This window comes from Humulus lupulus, chromosome X (genome assembly GCF_963169125.1).
Source record: "Humulus lupulus chromosome X, drHumLupu1.1, whole genome shotgun sequence".
Lineage (NCBI taxonomy): Eukaryota > Viridiplantae > Streptophyta > Magnoliopsida > Rosales > Cannabaceae > Humulus > Humulus lupulus.
The window spans coordinates 218352298-218369265 of record NC_084802.1 but is presented as its reverse complement, the minus strand read 5'-3'; the positions used below and the strand labels follow the sequence as shown (position 1 = coordinate 218369265).

The 16968-nt window shown below is 36.5% G+C and overlaps 1 protein-coding gene across 1 annotated transcript; it reads right to left on the bottom strand.

The window, feature by feature from the left end:
• Positions 1–1691: 1691 nt before the first annotated feature.
• On the bottom strand, positions 1692–2390 carry LOC133806775 (uncharacterized). Its single transcript, XM_062244865.1, has one exon. The coding sequence runs from the start codon at positions 2388–2390 to the stop codon at positions 1692–1694; it is 699 nt and encodes a 232-aa protein (XP_062100849.1).
• Positions 2391–16968: the final 14578 nt, after the last annotated feature.

Genomic DNA, 16968 nt, shown 5'->3' with positions numbered 1-16968 from the left:
TGAAGAGGTTTCAAGGTGCAACCTTCACCTATCTTCCCGAGTAGATAAGTGAGTCTGAGCTTACTCGATGTGCTGCTCGATTGGAGGAGGAGAAAAATGCCCCTGCATCTCCTGAAATTTCTTTGGCTACAGGGATCGATTGAGAGGACGAGACTGGAGCAACCATCATCAGTAGCCCCATCAAGACCTTCCTGCTCAGTGAATTTATTTCTCTCTTTTATTTTGTAATTATAACACCCGAACAACCTGTTTGTGATGTTGAGACAATTTACTGCCCAAGACAGTTTTACTTTTATGCTAGTTTTTATATTATAATCGTTACAATAACATCTGCTCAGTACTTCTCGCGGAGTAAAGACATCTCTCTTTTTATATTATAATTGTTACTATAGCATCTGCTCATATGACCGAACATAGCATAACACTTTATATTTTTGTGCAAAATCTAAAAAATCTGAAAAATATTATAATTGTTGTTGCATGCTTTCCCTTATTTTCCTTGTGTGTTTACATATTTTCATATGCTTTGCTTGCCTTATTATCTTATATGCCCCCTAAGTGATTGAGGAGTTTAAGGTGCTTGGTCACTTGCCATAGACCAGTACATGTTCGAACATTATTGCTCGCATTCTTATAAATAATTATGAAAATATAGCAAAACAACACATGAAGCAAACACTTGTAAAAAAATACAATAATTGGTAAGAATAACTGGTTGCACATAGTTCCATTTATATCTCGTAAAAAATGGACAAATTCGTGTCTATACGAGTGATCAAATGATCTTATACTTATAAGCGACTAGCCAAACAACTGAATAGCCCTTGTTCAAAAACTTGTAAAAATAAAAACTAAATAATACTAGCCATTCTTTAAAAAGAAATGTTCATTGATGATACTTGCATAAGTGTTCTCCATTCAAATAGTGAGGAACGAGATCTCCGTTTAAGCGAGCAAGTTTATACGTTCCTAGTTGAATAATTTCTTCAATTTGATATGGACCTTCCCAATTTAGCCCAAGGACTCCAGCAACTTGGTCGCGAGTATTGAGGAAAACTCTTCTATGTACCAATTCTCCTAAAGCAAACTTTCTCTTGCGTAGTTTAGAGTTAAAATATCGAGTGACCTTTTGTTGATGAGCTGTTATTTGTAGAAAGACTCGTAGCATGGATTCATACCCATATGTTAAGGAAAATAGTGTATGACATGTTCCTATTCGATATGTTGTTCTATACAATCAGAGGACTTCGAGTAATTCTTTTGGCCAAGCTCCCTTCGCCTGTTCGAGTCTTTCTTCAGGGTGTCCATTATCATTTTATTCACGGCTTCGACTTGTCCATTTTCTTGCAGATGGGCTACTGAAGAGAAGCTTTTAGTTATGCCATGTCGTTCGAAGAAATCATTGAATAGGTTGCTATCTAATTGTGTGCAAATGGCCAAGGGCTTTGCATCTATTTCAACTCATTTGGGGCTACTCGTGGTATCTTTGAAAATCGTTGGAAATTGTCGCATTTCTTCACAAATTTCGTTGTATCTTCCTTCATTGTAGGCCAAAAGTACCCTTGTCATAGAATCTTCTTTGATAAACTCTGCCCCCCAGCGTGGTCTCTGCAAAACCCTTCATGTACTTCTCGTAATAGTTCTTTAGCTTTTTCTTTGGGAATACATTGTAGTGAGGGCATAGAATATCCTCATCGATACAAAATTCCATCCACTAGAATAAATCGGGTGGGCTGTCTTTGTAGTTTCTTCGATTCATTCTTTTTTGTTGGAAATATTCCCTGGTCGAGGTATTGGATAATGGGAGTCATCCAAGTATCAGCTGCATGTATAACCAGGGTGGAGTCATCTACATGAATGTTGGGGGCTGATAAATGTTCGACCGGTACTATGTTTAGCATATCTGAATCTTTGGAACTTGCCAACTTGGCCAATGCGTCAACGTTGAAATTCTGGTTGTGTGGTGCTTGTTGCAATGTATACTTTTTGAATTGCACCAATAAGTCTTTTGCTTTGTTTAGATACTCAACCCTTTTCAACCATCTGGACTGATATTCTCCTAGGATCTGATTAACGAACAACTGTGAATCATTGTATATCTCTAGTGATTTTACATTTACATCATTGGCTAGTCTTAATCCTACAAGCAGCGCTTCATATTCAACTTCATTGTTGCAGGCAATAAAGCCAAATCTAAGTGCACATTGAAATTGATGCCCTTCTAGTGTTATAAGAATCAATCCTGCCCTGGAATTGTGCTTGTTGGAAGACCCATCAATAAACAGCTTCCAGGTGGGAATTTCTCCTTGCACTTTTGTTCCTGGTGTCTGCTCGCATGTTGGGAGATCAGCGAATTCAGCTACAAAAGTTTCCAATGCTTGGCCCTTCATTGGTGTTCGTGGTAAGTATGCAATATCAAACTGTCCTAACTCCACAGCCCATTTTATAGTCAACCAGCGGCTTCTGGTTTTTGCAAAACTTGTCGTAATGATTAGTCGGTGAAAACTATTATGGGGTGAGCTTGAAAATAGGGTCGCAGCTGTAAAATCCTTTATTGGCATATTTGACAAAATTAATTAAATGAGTATTTTCGAAATGGGTAGTTTCCTGTTTTGTAATATTTTGTGGTGAATTTTGAAAATGGGTAGTTTCCTGTTTTGTTGGAATGTATCTTTTTATAATCAGATTATTATACATATGTTAATAAAATAAATATATAATTTCCTATAAAAGAATATATTTTCTTGAATTGGAAATTATTGGTATTTATTTTATTTTTTGATCTGATTTTTTTGTCCAGAAATCGTGTACAGCTTGCAGAGATAAAGTATATATAGTTTTCTTATTTATTTAGGGAAACTGGTTTAAAAACTGTCCAGGTTCAATGAATCTGTTTGAACGGATTTCCAGTCTGTTTGAACAGATTATGACTTTCCTGTTTTGGAAGATTTTCCTTTTATTGGCTGATTGGTTTCTGATTTGTTTTCCACGACCTAAAGGGATTCTAAAAAGTATATAATCATCCTTAGGTCGTTGGTTTTTTATCATCTCTCTTGGTGTATTATTTTCCAAATATTTTTCAAGTTTTAGAGAGACTTTTTATTATGTGAAGAACTTGAGTCCAGCAAGTTCTTAGTGGTTTATTACAGTGTACTTCTGTATTGTTTTCTTTGTGTTAATTGTGCAGGTTGAACACACTTGGACATTGTTCATCAAGCTTCGGGAGAAGTCTTGTTCGTGAGTCACTTTTCGGGAGGAAAAGTGCAAGTGTTATGATTTGAAGGGAGTTCAAGATCTTAGCACTTCAGAAATTTGATTAGGAGTTTAGATTACAACAGTTGCGACAAATTCAAGAGGGAGTCTTTATTTGTATAAGTCAATTTGGTTTTGTAATCGTTTAGATATTCTTCTAATAAATTTCATTCTCTGGGCATGGCCTCGTGGACTAGTAGCAATCTGCAAAGATTGCTGATACCACGTAAAAATTCGTGTGTTCTTTACTTTATGTTCGTTTTTATCTTCTGATCACAAACTGTTTAAACATATCTGGTTTCTGTTCAAACTGTCTTTGTGTCTGTTTAAACATTTCTATAACAGTTCAACAATTAATTATTTAATTTGAATAATTAAGTTGGTAATCTTAAAAAATGGAATTTCAATTGGTATCAGAGCGGTTCACTAAACTCTTAGTGAGATCTTGTGGTTATTTTCCGTTTGTTTTGTTTTGTGTGAAATGTCTTTCTTTGCAGAAGGTAGTTCGATGTCTCGACCTCCATTGCTTAATGACTCAAACTATCCATATTGGAAAGTTAGGATGAGAGCTTTCATAAAATCTCAAGATGAGAAAGCATGGAGAGAAATTTTGTCTGGATGGTCACCTCCTACCGAAAAAGGTGAAGATGGAGGCACAAAGGTAAAATCTAAACTTGTTTGGGATACAGAAGAAGAAAAATTATCCAGTTATAATAATAAAGCTCTTCACGCCATTTTCAATGGTGTTGGAGAAAGTTTTATTAAACTTGTTTCCACATGTGTCTCGGCTAAAGATGCTTGGACAATTCTTCAAACTCAGTTTGAAGGAACTGTAGATGTCAAAAGATCTAGATTTATTATGTTACAAACTAGGTTTGATGACCTTAAGATGTCTGATTCTGAAACACTTTCTGAATTTTATGAGAGATTATCTGATATTTCTAATGAGTATTTTGCACTTGGTGAGAAACTTGATGATTCTGTTCTTGTTAGAAAAATCATTCGAGTTCTTCCTGACAGGTTCAATGTTAAGCTCACTGCTATGGAAGAGGCAAAAAACTTAAGTACTATGAAAGTAGAAGAATTGATGGGGTCACTTCGTACCTTTGAGTTAAATCAAAAGATTCGTCAAAAAGACAAGCCAAGTACTTCCAAAGAGAAAGAGAAGACCATAGCTTTCAAAAGTACTGAAAAAGAAGCATCAGATGATGAAGATGGTGATAATGAAATGGCAATGCTTGCAAAGAATTTTCAAAAATATATGAAAAAGATAGGAAATAAGAAGTTCAATGGCAAGCCGTCAAAAGGTAATCATTGTTCTCTTAATCATTTTCAAACTAATAAAAAGGGTATTCAGTGCAGGGAATGTGATGGATTTGGCCACATCCAGTCTGAATGTGCAAACACCTTGAAAATGAACAAAAAAGGTATGATTACTACTTGGAGTGATAATGACTCAGAAAATAGTGAAGATGAGGAAGGTAATGTCGCTTTCACTTCTATTTTACCTGTTTCTAAATCTGAAAATGAAAAAATTGTTTGCTTGAATAATGTTTCAAAAGATGAAGAAAATTCTGATAGTGATGAATCTGAATTGAATGATGAGTCTTTGAGTGAATCTTACAAAAAGATGTATGGTTCATGGGTGAAAGTGTGTTCTGAAAATCAGTCATTGGTAAGCAAAAATAAAGAATTATCCTTTGAAATTAAACAACTTACTGTCTTAAAAGAAAATTTTGAAAAAGAAATAATTTCAAAAAATGTTGAAATTAATAAGTTGTCTAAAGATTTGGATACTCTTGAGAAAAATGTTAGAATGCTTAACCCCGGTTCAACTGTTTTTGAGAATATACAGAATGCAGGTCAAAGAAGTCATGTGGGACTTGGTGCTTCAAGTTCTCAAAAATCAAAGAAAACTGTCTTTATCTCGGCTGGGAGGCTATCCTCTGATGTTCCTATGTCATCCTCACTGAAATCTGTTGTTCCAACAGAAATGACACAATCAGCAGGTAAATCCAATGGTAAGTTTGAAAAATTCATTCCAATCTGTCATTTTTGTGGTAGGAAGGGTCATATTCGACCTAAGTGTTTTACTCTTATGAATTTTTCCAAAAATGAATATTTTGAGAAATTCAATTATTTTGATAATTTCAAAAGAGTAAAAAATAAAAATATTCAATCAAGGAAAATATGGATAAAAAGGAATAATTGTTTTGCTGGTTTTACTAGTAAATATGATAGATCTGCTTCTTCATATTTTTGGTATTTTGACAGTGGTTGTTCAAGACATATGACAGGTGACAGGTCTATTCTTACAAACATAAAACCTATGCATTGTGGATCTGTTACTTTTGGGAATGGAATTGAAGGTAATGTTCTTGGAATGGGTACTCTTAACTTTGAAGGGTTACCTAAAATCAAAAGAGTGTTACTTGTGGAAGGACTTAAAGCTAACTTGCTTAGCATAAGTCAAATTTTTGATCAAGGTTATACTGTTAACTTTGATAAAGAGAATTGTTTTGTTTTAAACAAGAATGGTGAGAATGGTCTTGAAGGTTTTAGATCTAATGACAATTGCTATACTCTTTTGCCTTCTATTATGTGTCAATCTGTTGTGAGAAATAACACTGATGTGTGGCATGCTAAACTTGGTCACATAAATTTCAAAGCCTTGAAAAAATTGTCACATGCAGGGATTGTTCGTGGTTTACCTAAGCTAGGTAAAGAATCTGATGGTAAGTGCAAGAGTTGTCAACTTGGCAAGCAATTAAAAATTACACATAAAAGTGTTTCTGACATAAACACTTCGAAAGTTTTAGAATTGCTTCACATGGATCTTATGGGTCCAATTCAAATTGAGAGTTTAAATGGGAAAAGGTATATTTTTGTTTGTGTGGATGATTTTTCTAGATATACTTGGGTGGATTTCTTGAAAGAAAAATCTGATACTTTTGATGCATTTAAAACTCTTTGCTTGAAATTAAAAGTTGAAAAAGATTACAACATTGAAAAAATTGTTCGTATAAGAAGTGATCATGGTAAAGAGTTTGAGAATTCTGTCTATGATGATTTTTGTAAGTCTGCAGGTATTTCTCATGAGTTTTCAGCTCCCAAAACTCCTCAACAGAATGGAGTTGTAGAAAGGAAAAACCGCACTCTTCAAGAAATGGCTAGAGTGATGCTAAATAGCAAAAAATTGACCAAACGGTTATGGGCAGAAGCAATTAACACTACTTGTTATATCATAAAACGTGTTTTTCTCCATCCAGGTACATCTAAAACATCTTATGAAATTTGGAAAGGTAAGAAACCAAGTGTGGCTTATTTTCATGTTTTTTGGATGTGTTTGTTACATTTTGAGAGATAGAGAAAATCTTGGTAAGTTTGATGCTAAGAGTGATGAAGGTGTTTTTATTGGATACTCCACTAACAGTGGGGCTTATCGTGTGTATAACATGAGAACCCAAACTGTAATGGAGTCGGCTAACGTTGTTATTGATGATGCCAGGGATTTTTCTGAGTTTTCTACTGAGGAAGAAATTGATAGGTTTATTGATGAACCTACTGAAAAACACGAAGAAGTTTCTGTCAGTGATACTACTGTTGCAACATCTGGTCCATCTGTTTCAACAGATCGCGAATCCGATGAAACAGATGCTGGACAGACAGAAAAGAAATTTCCAGATATTATTTTGGATGAAGTCCAAAAGGAGCCATCAACCAGAGTTAAGTTAAATCATTCAGCAGATTTAATACTTAGATATCCAAAAGACAGTATGGTAACACAAAGAAGGTTTAGTAATGTTGTTCAATTTGTTTGTTTCTTATCTCTAATTGAGCCTAAAAATGTGAAAGAAGCTTTAACTGATGAAAATTGGATTAAAGCTATGCAGAAGGAATTGGAACAATTTTTTAGAAACAAAGAGTGGTTTCTTGTGCCAAGACCGTTAAATACCAATATTATTGGTACAAAATGGATTTTCAAGAATAAATCTGATGAATTTGGTACAATTGTGCGAAATAAAGCAAGATTAGTGGCACAAGGGTACACACAAGTGGAAGGAATAGACTTTGATGAAACATTTGCACCTGTTGCAAGACTTGAATCAATTAGATTATTATTGTCTATTGCTTGTTTGATTGGTTTCAGGTTGTTCCAAATGGATGTCAAATCCGCATTTCTCAATGGGATCTTGAATGAAGAGGTATATGTTGAACAACCCAAAGGGTTTGAAGATCCTCATGCACCTGATCATGTTTACAAATTGGAGAAAGCTCTTTATGGTTTGAAGGAAGCCCCTCGGGCTTGGTATGAGAGACTCTCTCAATTTCTTGTTTCTCATGGATACAAAAGGGGTGGAGTAGATAAAACTTTGTTTATCAAAAATATTAAATCTAACATAATTATTGCTCAGATTTATGTTGATGATATTGTGTTTGGTTCTACTTCTGACAATGAGGTGCAGGTATTTGTGAAACAAATGAAAGAGGAATTTGAAATGAGCATGGTGGGAGAATTGACCTATTTCTTAGGTTTGCAAGTCAAGCAATTAGATGAAGGCACATTTATTTCTCAAAGCAAATATGCTAAGAACTTGGTGAAAAAGTTTGGACTTGAAAGTTCAAAGATTGCCAAAACACCAATGGGAACGACTGTGAAGCTATCCAAAGATGAAAATGGTGTCAAAGTTGATCCTACACTGTATAGGAGCATGATTGGTAGTCTTCTTTATCTCACTGCTAGTCGACCTGATTTGAGTTATAGTGTTGGTGTGTGTGCCAGGTACCAAGGAAATCCCATGGAGTCTCATGTTGCAGCTGTCAAAAGAATCATTCGATATGTTCATGGGACTGCTGATTATGGTATTTGGTATTCAAAAGAAACTAACCCTAATCTAGTGTGTTTTAGTGATGCTGATTGGGCAGGTAACACTGATGACAGAAAAAGCACTAGTGGAGGATGTTTCTTCTTGGGAAACAATCTAGTCTCTTGGCACAGCAAGAAACAAAATTCTATTTCTCTCTCAATAGCTGAGGTCGAATACATTGCAGCGGGAAGCTGTTGTGCACAACTTTTGTGGATGAAGCAAATGATGATGGATTATGGGTTTAATCTTGACACTTTAACTATTTTTTGTGATAATACAAGTGCAATTAATATTTCAAAAAATCCTATGCAACATTCTCGTACTAAACATATTGATATTCGTCATCATTTCATAAGAGAATTAGTTGAAAATAAAGTTCTTGTCTTGGAATATATTGAAACACATAAACAAATTGCTGATATTTTCACTAAAGCTCTTGATTCGGTTCGCTTTGATTTCCTTCGAAAATCTTTGGGGGTTTGTTCTCTTTAAATTGTCTTGTTGTGGTGTTATCCGCTTGATCAAATGTGTGTCAAGGTTAAGAAAATTATCAATCAATTTGAAAATTTTGTTGTGTGTCAAGCTGGATAATATGACTTGTGTTTATGAACCTTTGGTTGTATATTCTTGAGAGAAATCTAATCAATTCCTCCTAGGCATATTCGAGTAAATTAATCAATGTTTAATGTTTGAGCTTCCTTTTGTGTAGCATTGTTTCAAGCTCCTGTGAAAGAATAGAGCTACCTACATCAGTGTGTGAAAGCCGTCTTTTGAGTAAGTTGGAACTTTGTAATTCAGAGTTATGAAGAGGATACGCTACCATAGAAAAGGGCTACCACTGGTGTAGTGTGACAGCGTCTTCATGGGTTACAATTATTTTTAATTTCGAAAAAGACTTATTTGTCATTGGGCAATGTTCCCTTGCATACACTGTCACACACTTATGCTTGAAACAATGCAATAAAAAATTGTACACAGTTTATAAAAATTAAAAAATGTGTGTAAGTCTCATACATGTTGATTGATTCACTTAAGAATATGTGCTTGTGACTGAATTGTGGTTTATTTCTCTCGAATATTCTTTCTAATTTTTTGTTTTCACAAGTGTTCTTATCCATGGTATACACTAACACTTATTTTCAGTTGCTTGATTTTATTCTTATCAGGATAACTCACATTGATCAAAGCAGATATTTTTGGTTGAGTTTTATTTTTGTGCATATATTTAAAATGAAAATAAAAAATAATAAAAAAAAAAATTGACAAGGAAATTCATGGTGGACCGAATCATTGTGGTAATTATGTGAAATTTTGCATTTTTTTTGTGTGATTTAATATATTCTTTGTCTCCAAGGAATTTATTTTTGTCTTCTTTCTCAATTTGGAATACCATGATTTGTATCTTTATTGTCTTGTACTTTGTTTAGAATTGTTTAAACAAAAAAAAAAAGGGAAAAGGTCAATAAGAAGATCGTGTGGGGTATTTTTTTCTGGTTATTTTTTTTGGATTGTCATTTTATATCTATTTCCTTTTATAAAATAAAGAAAAGGGTAAGGTCTTATCTAGATCGTGTCTTAAAGGTTGTTTCCTTTTATTTGTTAATTAAATCATTTTTTAAAAAGAAAAAGAAAAAAAGGAAACCTCTTATTGCCGTGGGTGTCCAAATTGGGTAAGTGTTGTCCTTACAAAGCTTGCCATTACCCTTATCCTTCTCACCCACGATCTCTCTAAGTCTTCGTCTTCTTATTTTTTTTCTCTCATTTTTTTTGTAAGTGTTTGCTACTTTTCAGAGAAGGAAAAATGGTGAAAACTCGTGGAGCTTCCTCTAAGAAGACCCCTGCTACTCAATCTCTGATGTTTGCCTCAGATGATATTCCTCCTGAATTCTCATATGTTCCCCCAGATTCAGGAACTGTTGCTACAGAACTAGCTGTTGTTCGAGCTTCTCTTGTTTCTTTGGCTTCTTTGAAAGACACAAAGGGGGAGAGTATATACTTTCCAAAACCTGCTTGTTTGTTGTTTTGTTTAACTCTGGACCTTCTTATTTTGAGGGGGAGTTAAGTCCAGTTTCTTTATATGTTTGTTATAAGTTAATGCATGTTTGCAGGGGGAGTTCTTTCTCTTTACTTATCACTAACATTTGTGTTGCAGGTTTTTGAATTAATTTTGTCTATCAAATTGCCAAAGGGGGAGATTGTAAAATCCTTTATTGGCATATTTGACAATATTGACAAAATTAATTAAATGAGTATTTTCGAAATGGGTAGTTTCCTGTTTTGTAATATTTTGTGGTGAATTTCGAAAATGGGTAGTTTCCTGTTTTGTTGGAATGTATCTTTTTATAATCAGATTATTATACATATGTTAATAAAATAAATATATAATTTCCTATAAAAGAATATCTTTTCTTGAATTGGAAATTATTGGTATTTATTTTATTTTTTGATCTGATTTTTTTGTCCAGAAATCGTGTACAGCTTGCAGAGATAAAGTATATATAGTTTCCTTATCTCTTTAGGGAAACTGGTTTAAAAACTGTCCAGGTTCAATGAATCTGTTTGAACGGATTTCCAGTCTGTTTGAACAGATTATGACTTTCCTGTTTTGGAAGATTTTCCTTTTATTGGCTGATTGGTTTCTGATTTGTTTTCCACGACCTAAAGGGATTCTAAAAAGTATATAATCATCCTTAGGTCGTTGGTTTTTTATCATCTCTCTTGGTGTATTATTTTCCAAATATTTTTCAAGTTTTAGAGAGACTTTTTATTATGTGAAGAACTTGAGTCCAGCAAGTTCTTAGTGGTTTATTACAGTGTACTTCTGTATTGTTTTCTTTGTGTTAATTGTGCAGGTTGAACACACTTGGACATTGTTCATCAAGCTTCGGGAGAAGTCTTGTTCGTGAGTCACTTTTCGGGAGGAAAAGTGAAAGTGTTATGATTTGAAGGGAGTTCAAGATCTTAGCACTTCAGAAATTTGATTAGGAGTTTAGATTACAACAGTTACGACAAATTCAAGAGGGAGTCTTTATTTGTATAAGTCAATTTGGTTTTGTAATCGTTTAGATATTCTTCTAATAAATTTCATTCTCTGGGCGTGGCCTCGTGGACTAGTAGCAATCTGTAAAGATTGCTGATACCACGTAAAAATTCATGTGTTCTTTACTTTATGTTCATTTTTATCTTCTGGTCACAAACTATTTAAACATATCTGGTTTCTGTTCAAACAGATTTTGTGTCTGTTTAAACATTTATGTAACAGTTCAATAATTAATTATTTAATTTGAATAATTAAGTTGGTAATCTTAAAAAATGGAATTTCAGCAGCTTTCATGATGCCAGTAGCAAGCAATAAACTAACTTCTCAATAGCTGGATACCATGATTTTTCTCCTACTAGCCTCTTACTTATTTAATATACTACTTTTTGGATGATATTCTCTTATCTGATCAAAACAACACTAGCAGCATATTCTATTATTGCTAGGTAGATGTACAATGTTTCTCCTTCGATTGGTTTGGATAGAACAGGAGGCTAAGCCATATGCTTCTTAAGTGCTTGAAAGGCCTGTTCGCACTCTTCTTTCCATTCAAACTTCTTGTTTCCCCTAAGCAGATTAAAAAATGGGACACGCTTGTCTGTAGATTTGAGATAAATCTGCTTAGGGCAGCAATTCTTCCTATTAGACTATGTACATCTTTAATCTTGGTGGGAGATTTCATGTCGATGAGTGCTTGAATTTTTTTTGGGGTTAGCTTCTATTCCTCGTGAGTTCACTATGAACCCCAAAAACTTCCCTGATCCGATTCCAAAAGAACATTTGAGAGGGTTAAGCTTCATCTAATATTTTTTCAAGATGTTGAAGCACTCTTGTAAATCTTTGACATGCCCACCAGATTTTTTCAATTTAACCAACATATCATCGACGTATACTTCCATGTTATTAATGATCTAATCCTTGGACATGTGATTTACAAGTCATTGGTAAGTCGCACCAGCATTTTTCAAACCAAAACGCAATACCTTATAGCAGTATAGCCCGGTATCTATTCAAAAGCTGGTGTGTTCCTCGTCCGGTTAGTGCATACTTATTTGATTGTAGCCATAGTATGCATCCATAAACAATAACATTTCACGCCCTGGTGTAGCATCGACCAGCTGGTCAATCCTTGGTAGTGGAAAACAATCATTCGAGCAAGCTTTATTGAGGTATGTAAAGTCCACGCAAGTCCTCCACTTTCCATTTGTCTTTGGGACTAATACGGGATTGGAGACCCATGATGGATAAAATGCCACCCTAATGAACTTGTTTTCCTTAAGCTTCTCGACTTCTTCTTTTAGTGCTTTGGACCTGTCTTTGTCAAGCAACATTCTTTTTTGCTGGACTGGTGGGTGGTTCTTGTCAATGTATGGGACATGACTAATAACTGTTGGGTCTATTCCCACCATGTCATTATGAAACCAAGAAAATACTTCTTGATTCTCTCTCAAAAATTCCACCAGTTCTTTTTTAATTGTTGTTTCTAAGTTTTTACTGACTTTCACAACTCTAATCGATTGTTCCTCTTCTATTTGGATCTCCTTGAGATCCTCTATAAGTCCAACTTCTTCCTCAAAACCCCCAAAGTGAGGATCTATGTCTTCATCCTCACTTTGGGCAACACACTATTTGGTGACTTGTTCACCGGAATGAGCATTTGGTTTGCTGACTCGTTGCAACATTTTCTCTAATCCACTGGAGTTGCTCAAGGCAATGAGCCCACTCCCCTCTCTATATTTATTTTCCTTCGTAATGGAGGAGTTATAACATTCCCTTGCCTCCCTTTGATTTTCGAGCACGCACCCCACTCCTGCATCTGTTGGGAATTTCATGGCTAGATGCCACATCGAGGTCACTACTCATAGCTCTACCAGGATGGGTCTTTTGATCATAGCATTATATGTGGAGAACAATCGACTAATATAAAAGTAGTGAGCAATGTCCTGTTTGCAGGGACAGTTCCTACTGTGACCGGGAGTCTGATCGTACCTATTGGAGCAATCCCTTAACCAGAGAAACCATAAATAGTTTGGTTGCATGGTTTTAAATCTTGTATTGATAACTTCATACTTTCCAATGACAAATTGTAAAGTATATTTACCGAGCTTCCTGTGTCTACCAACACTCCCTTTACCATCATATTGGTGATTTGGACATCCACGACCGAGGGATATGTGTGGGGGAATCGAACATGCTATGTGTCCAGCTCAGAGAAAGTTATACAATCTTCCCCTATTCAAGCTTTTTTGGGAGTTCGCTCCTTGATGGTTAGCATGTCAATGTCTTGCTCATGATGTAGGGTCCTGGCATACCTATCTCTTGTCTTTTCAATGTCACCAGTTAAGTGTGGTCGACCACAAACAGTGAGCAAACTGCCCGCGACCAGGGTTGGTTGCAGGGGAGGCAAGCGTTGGTGTACATGTGCCTACTCGTTGCCTCTATTAGTTCCTTGTTGAGGATTGTCCCCATCTTAAATATATCTCCTCAGATGTCCTTGTCATATTAGAAACTCAATCTCATCTTTCAGCTGATTGCATTTGTTTGTATCATGGCCATAATCATTATGGAAGCAACAAAACTTTGTTTTGTCTCTTTTTGAAATGTCCTTCCTGATGGGGGTTTGTCGCCTGAATGGTACGGTGGTGTGGTTGGCCTGGTACACTTCTGCTTGGCTGTCGAACAGGGTCGTATAATTGGTGAACCTTGGTTTATATCTATTATGTTTAGGGAATTTATTATCGAATGTAGAAGGCTCGGTGATTGCCTGTTTTCCAACATTTTTGTTGTTGTTCTTACCACCGTTGTTGGACTTACCAGGGTTGCCAACAGTTTTGGTTGGCTCTTCTTTTTTGTTCTAATCAGCATTTTGATTTTTTTCCTTCATTGGCGATAGCCTCCTCTTAATTAATATACTTATCTTCTTGGTCCAAAAACTCTTGGATGGTTTTCACCCCATTCTTTTGTAAGCTACACTATAATGGGGATTGGTGTTGTACCCTAGCTGTAATGGCCATCATCTTTCCTTCATCTCCCACCGTTTTGGTATGAGCAGCTGCTCTCATGAACCTCTGAATATACTCTTTGAGAGGCTCTCTTGTGTTTTGTCTTTTATCTACCAGTTGATTTGCTTTGGTTGGATGTATGCGACCAACATAAAATTGTTCGTAAAACTCCTTGACGAACATTTCCCATTAAGTTATGTTGGCCGATAGAAATTGAAAATACCATTCCTAAGCAGCATTAAGCAGGGTGGTCGGGAAAATCTTGCACCGAGCATCTTCGGACACCTTCTGAATATCCATTTGTATCTCAAATTTTTTCATGTGAGATACCGGGTCTTCTCTTCCAATATAGCTGGGTAGCATAGGCATTTTGAATTTACTAAGGATTTCAGCCACGAAAAATCTATTAATGAAATGAGTTCCTTTCCACCAATCATAGTCTATGTGAGAAATTTTGTTGCCAACCAGTTGTTGAACTGCTTGGTTCAAAGCATCGATTTAGGCCTAGACAGCAACTGGTATTGCATGGGCAGGAGTAGCCGCAACATGGATATGCTCATCATACTTTCCCTTCAGTCGGTCAGTATATCCCTCAGATCTTCATTTTTTTTGTCTTTTCTATGATGCTCCCAGTCGATCAAAGACATTAGGCTGCCTTGGCCACCCCCCCTACGTTCTAACTTGTTGGTCGATGATTCATTGGTGGAGGAGGTGGAGGGTCCTACTGCTCAAACCTTTGTTCACTAGGTCGACCAGTGTTTCTTCTTAGATTTCTGTTGTATTCGGAATCCCCTTCGTTGTAATCATGTCCATCTCTATACTACAACCTATGAGTGTGTGACCTGCTGTATGCACTATCACCTTCTCTTCGTCCAAAATAGTCTCGATAAACCGGAGGAGGCCTATAAGGTCTGTGTTGGTCGCTTGGTATAGGGACATTATTATGTCATGGGGGATCTCTGATCTCAGAACCTAAGTCTAGCTGCCTCCTATTTCCTGAGGGAACATTTCCTGGTCCTCTTTCAGGTAAGACCTGCTCGTCAATTACATGTTGTCTTGGGCTTCGGGGATGCTACTTGTCCCTATTTTGTCGAGTTGGTTGTTCACTAACTCGACTGGACCGAGGAGGCTGGCGCTGCTTGGTATGTCTACCATAATTCTGGGGCTAATTTTTAGGTTGGGCAGCCTAGTGTTTTCCTGGATGTTGAGGATTTCGTGATAGTTCAGGTTGAGGGATCTATGCAGGTCAAATTCCTTGTGCTAACTGTATAGCCTCCTCCAAGGCCACAGTTGCATCACTCTAACGGCGATTCATCTCGGCTTGCCTATCATTGAGCTCTCGCCTTTGTCTGTCAATTTCCATTTGTTGCATGATCATAGTCTCAACAACATTCCCCTGGTTAGCCTTCAGTGTGGTTAACTCATCCTGCAACATTCCCATGGCTATTCGTAGGGTTTCAGCATCCAATTCTTGGCTTTCTTCCTCCAGTTCTACTTGAGGCTCCTCTTCAGTCACTCCCGACGGAGGAGGTGGGTTCTGAGGATTCACAAATGTAATGCCCCAAATTTCCTAATAAGGTTTAGGACCTTGATTAGGAGGCCGGGAGGGCCATAATTGATTTATTATGTTATTAAATGATAATATGCATGTTTAGGTGTATTAAATATGCATGTGAACTCATTTCTGAGTAATTGGGAGATTTTCATATTTTGGCCATTTCGGGCATATTTGGCATATATGTGATATGTGTGTGTGGTGCTTTATTATTATTTGGTTATGCTAGGGTTACTCAACACAAGACGATCCTAGGAGGTAAGCTAGTGGGAAAGTCACAACGAGATTTATTCTTGACTCAGAGTGAGTCAAGGGGTATTTAGAGCATTACCAGGTTATCGGGTAATGGGAATCAATATTTGGTGATAAATTGGAAGTTAGTAAGACCAGGGGGAAATTCTGGAGGTTTTGACTATTTTGGCCCCAGGAGTGTTTTCGGGACCCCGAGCATTAGGATTTGGTTGAGGCTACTTAAGCATGAAGTAACCTTTTAAAGAAATAAAAAGAACGTTCTGTACGTTCTCTCTCCCTCTAAGTTCCACTTTCGTCTCCCGATCACATTTTCAAAGGTACCTTGAGTTCTAGGACTCGGATTCAAGCGAGGATCGAGGCATAACGATCCTAGGGAAGATTAGAAGCTTATTAGCCGAAGGATTTAGTTGGAAACAACTCAATATGAGGTAATTCAAGTTTTAAGTTCTAAGTTTTTAAAGTTTTTAAGCTTGAATTGGATTTTGTGTTTTGATGTGTTTTTGGGTGATTTGAGACTTGGGTTTTGTTGGTTTTGGATCATGGGGATGTTTGGGAACTTTGATTTTTGAGTTTGGAGATGTTTGGATATGTTTATGGAAGGTTTTTAGATGAAGAAATGGAGGATTTTTGGCTGGGTTCGAGGTTGAGCCGCGGCTCTATTCTTGGGCGTTGCGGCTCAAGCTTGAAGAAGCTAGTGGTTTGGTGCTGATGGGCTATTTGAGCTGCGGCTCTATTGGGTAGAGCTGAGGCTCTAATTGCTGTCAGAGAGGATTTTTGGGCCTGACTTGAGTGGAGCTGCGGCTCTAATGGTTGGGGCCGCGGCTCAAAAGAGGAAAAGTGACCAAAATGGGTTTTTAGTCATGGGAACTCAAACCTTAGGCCTCGGGATCATTCCTACTACCCGGATTGGTGGTGTTTGATGTCTCGGAGGCTAGGTCTTGGTTCCAGGATTGGGTTTAGAACTTGAACTCATTGGATCACCATTTGTGATTATGACTA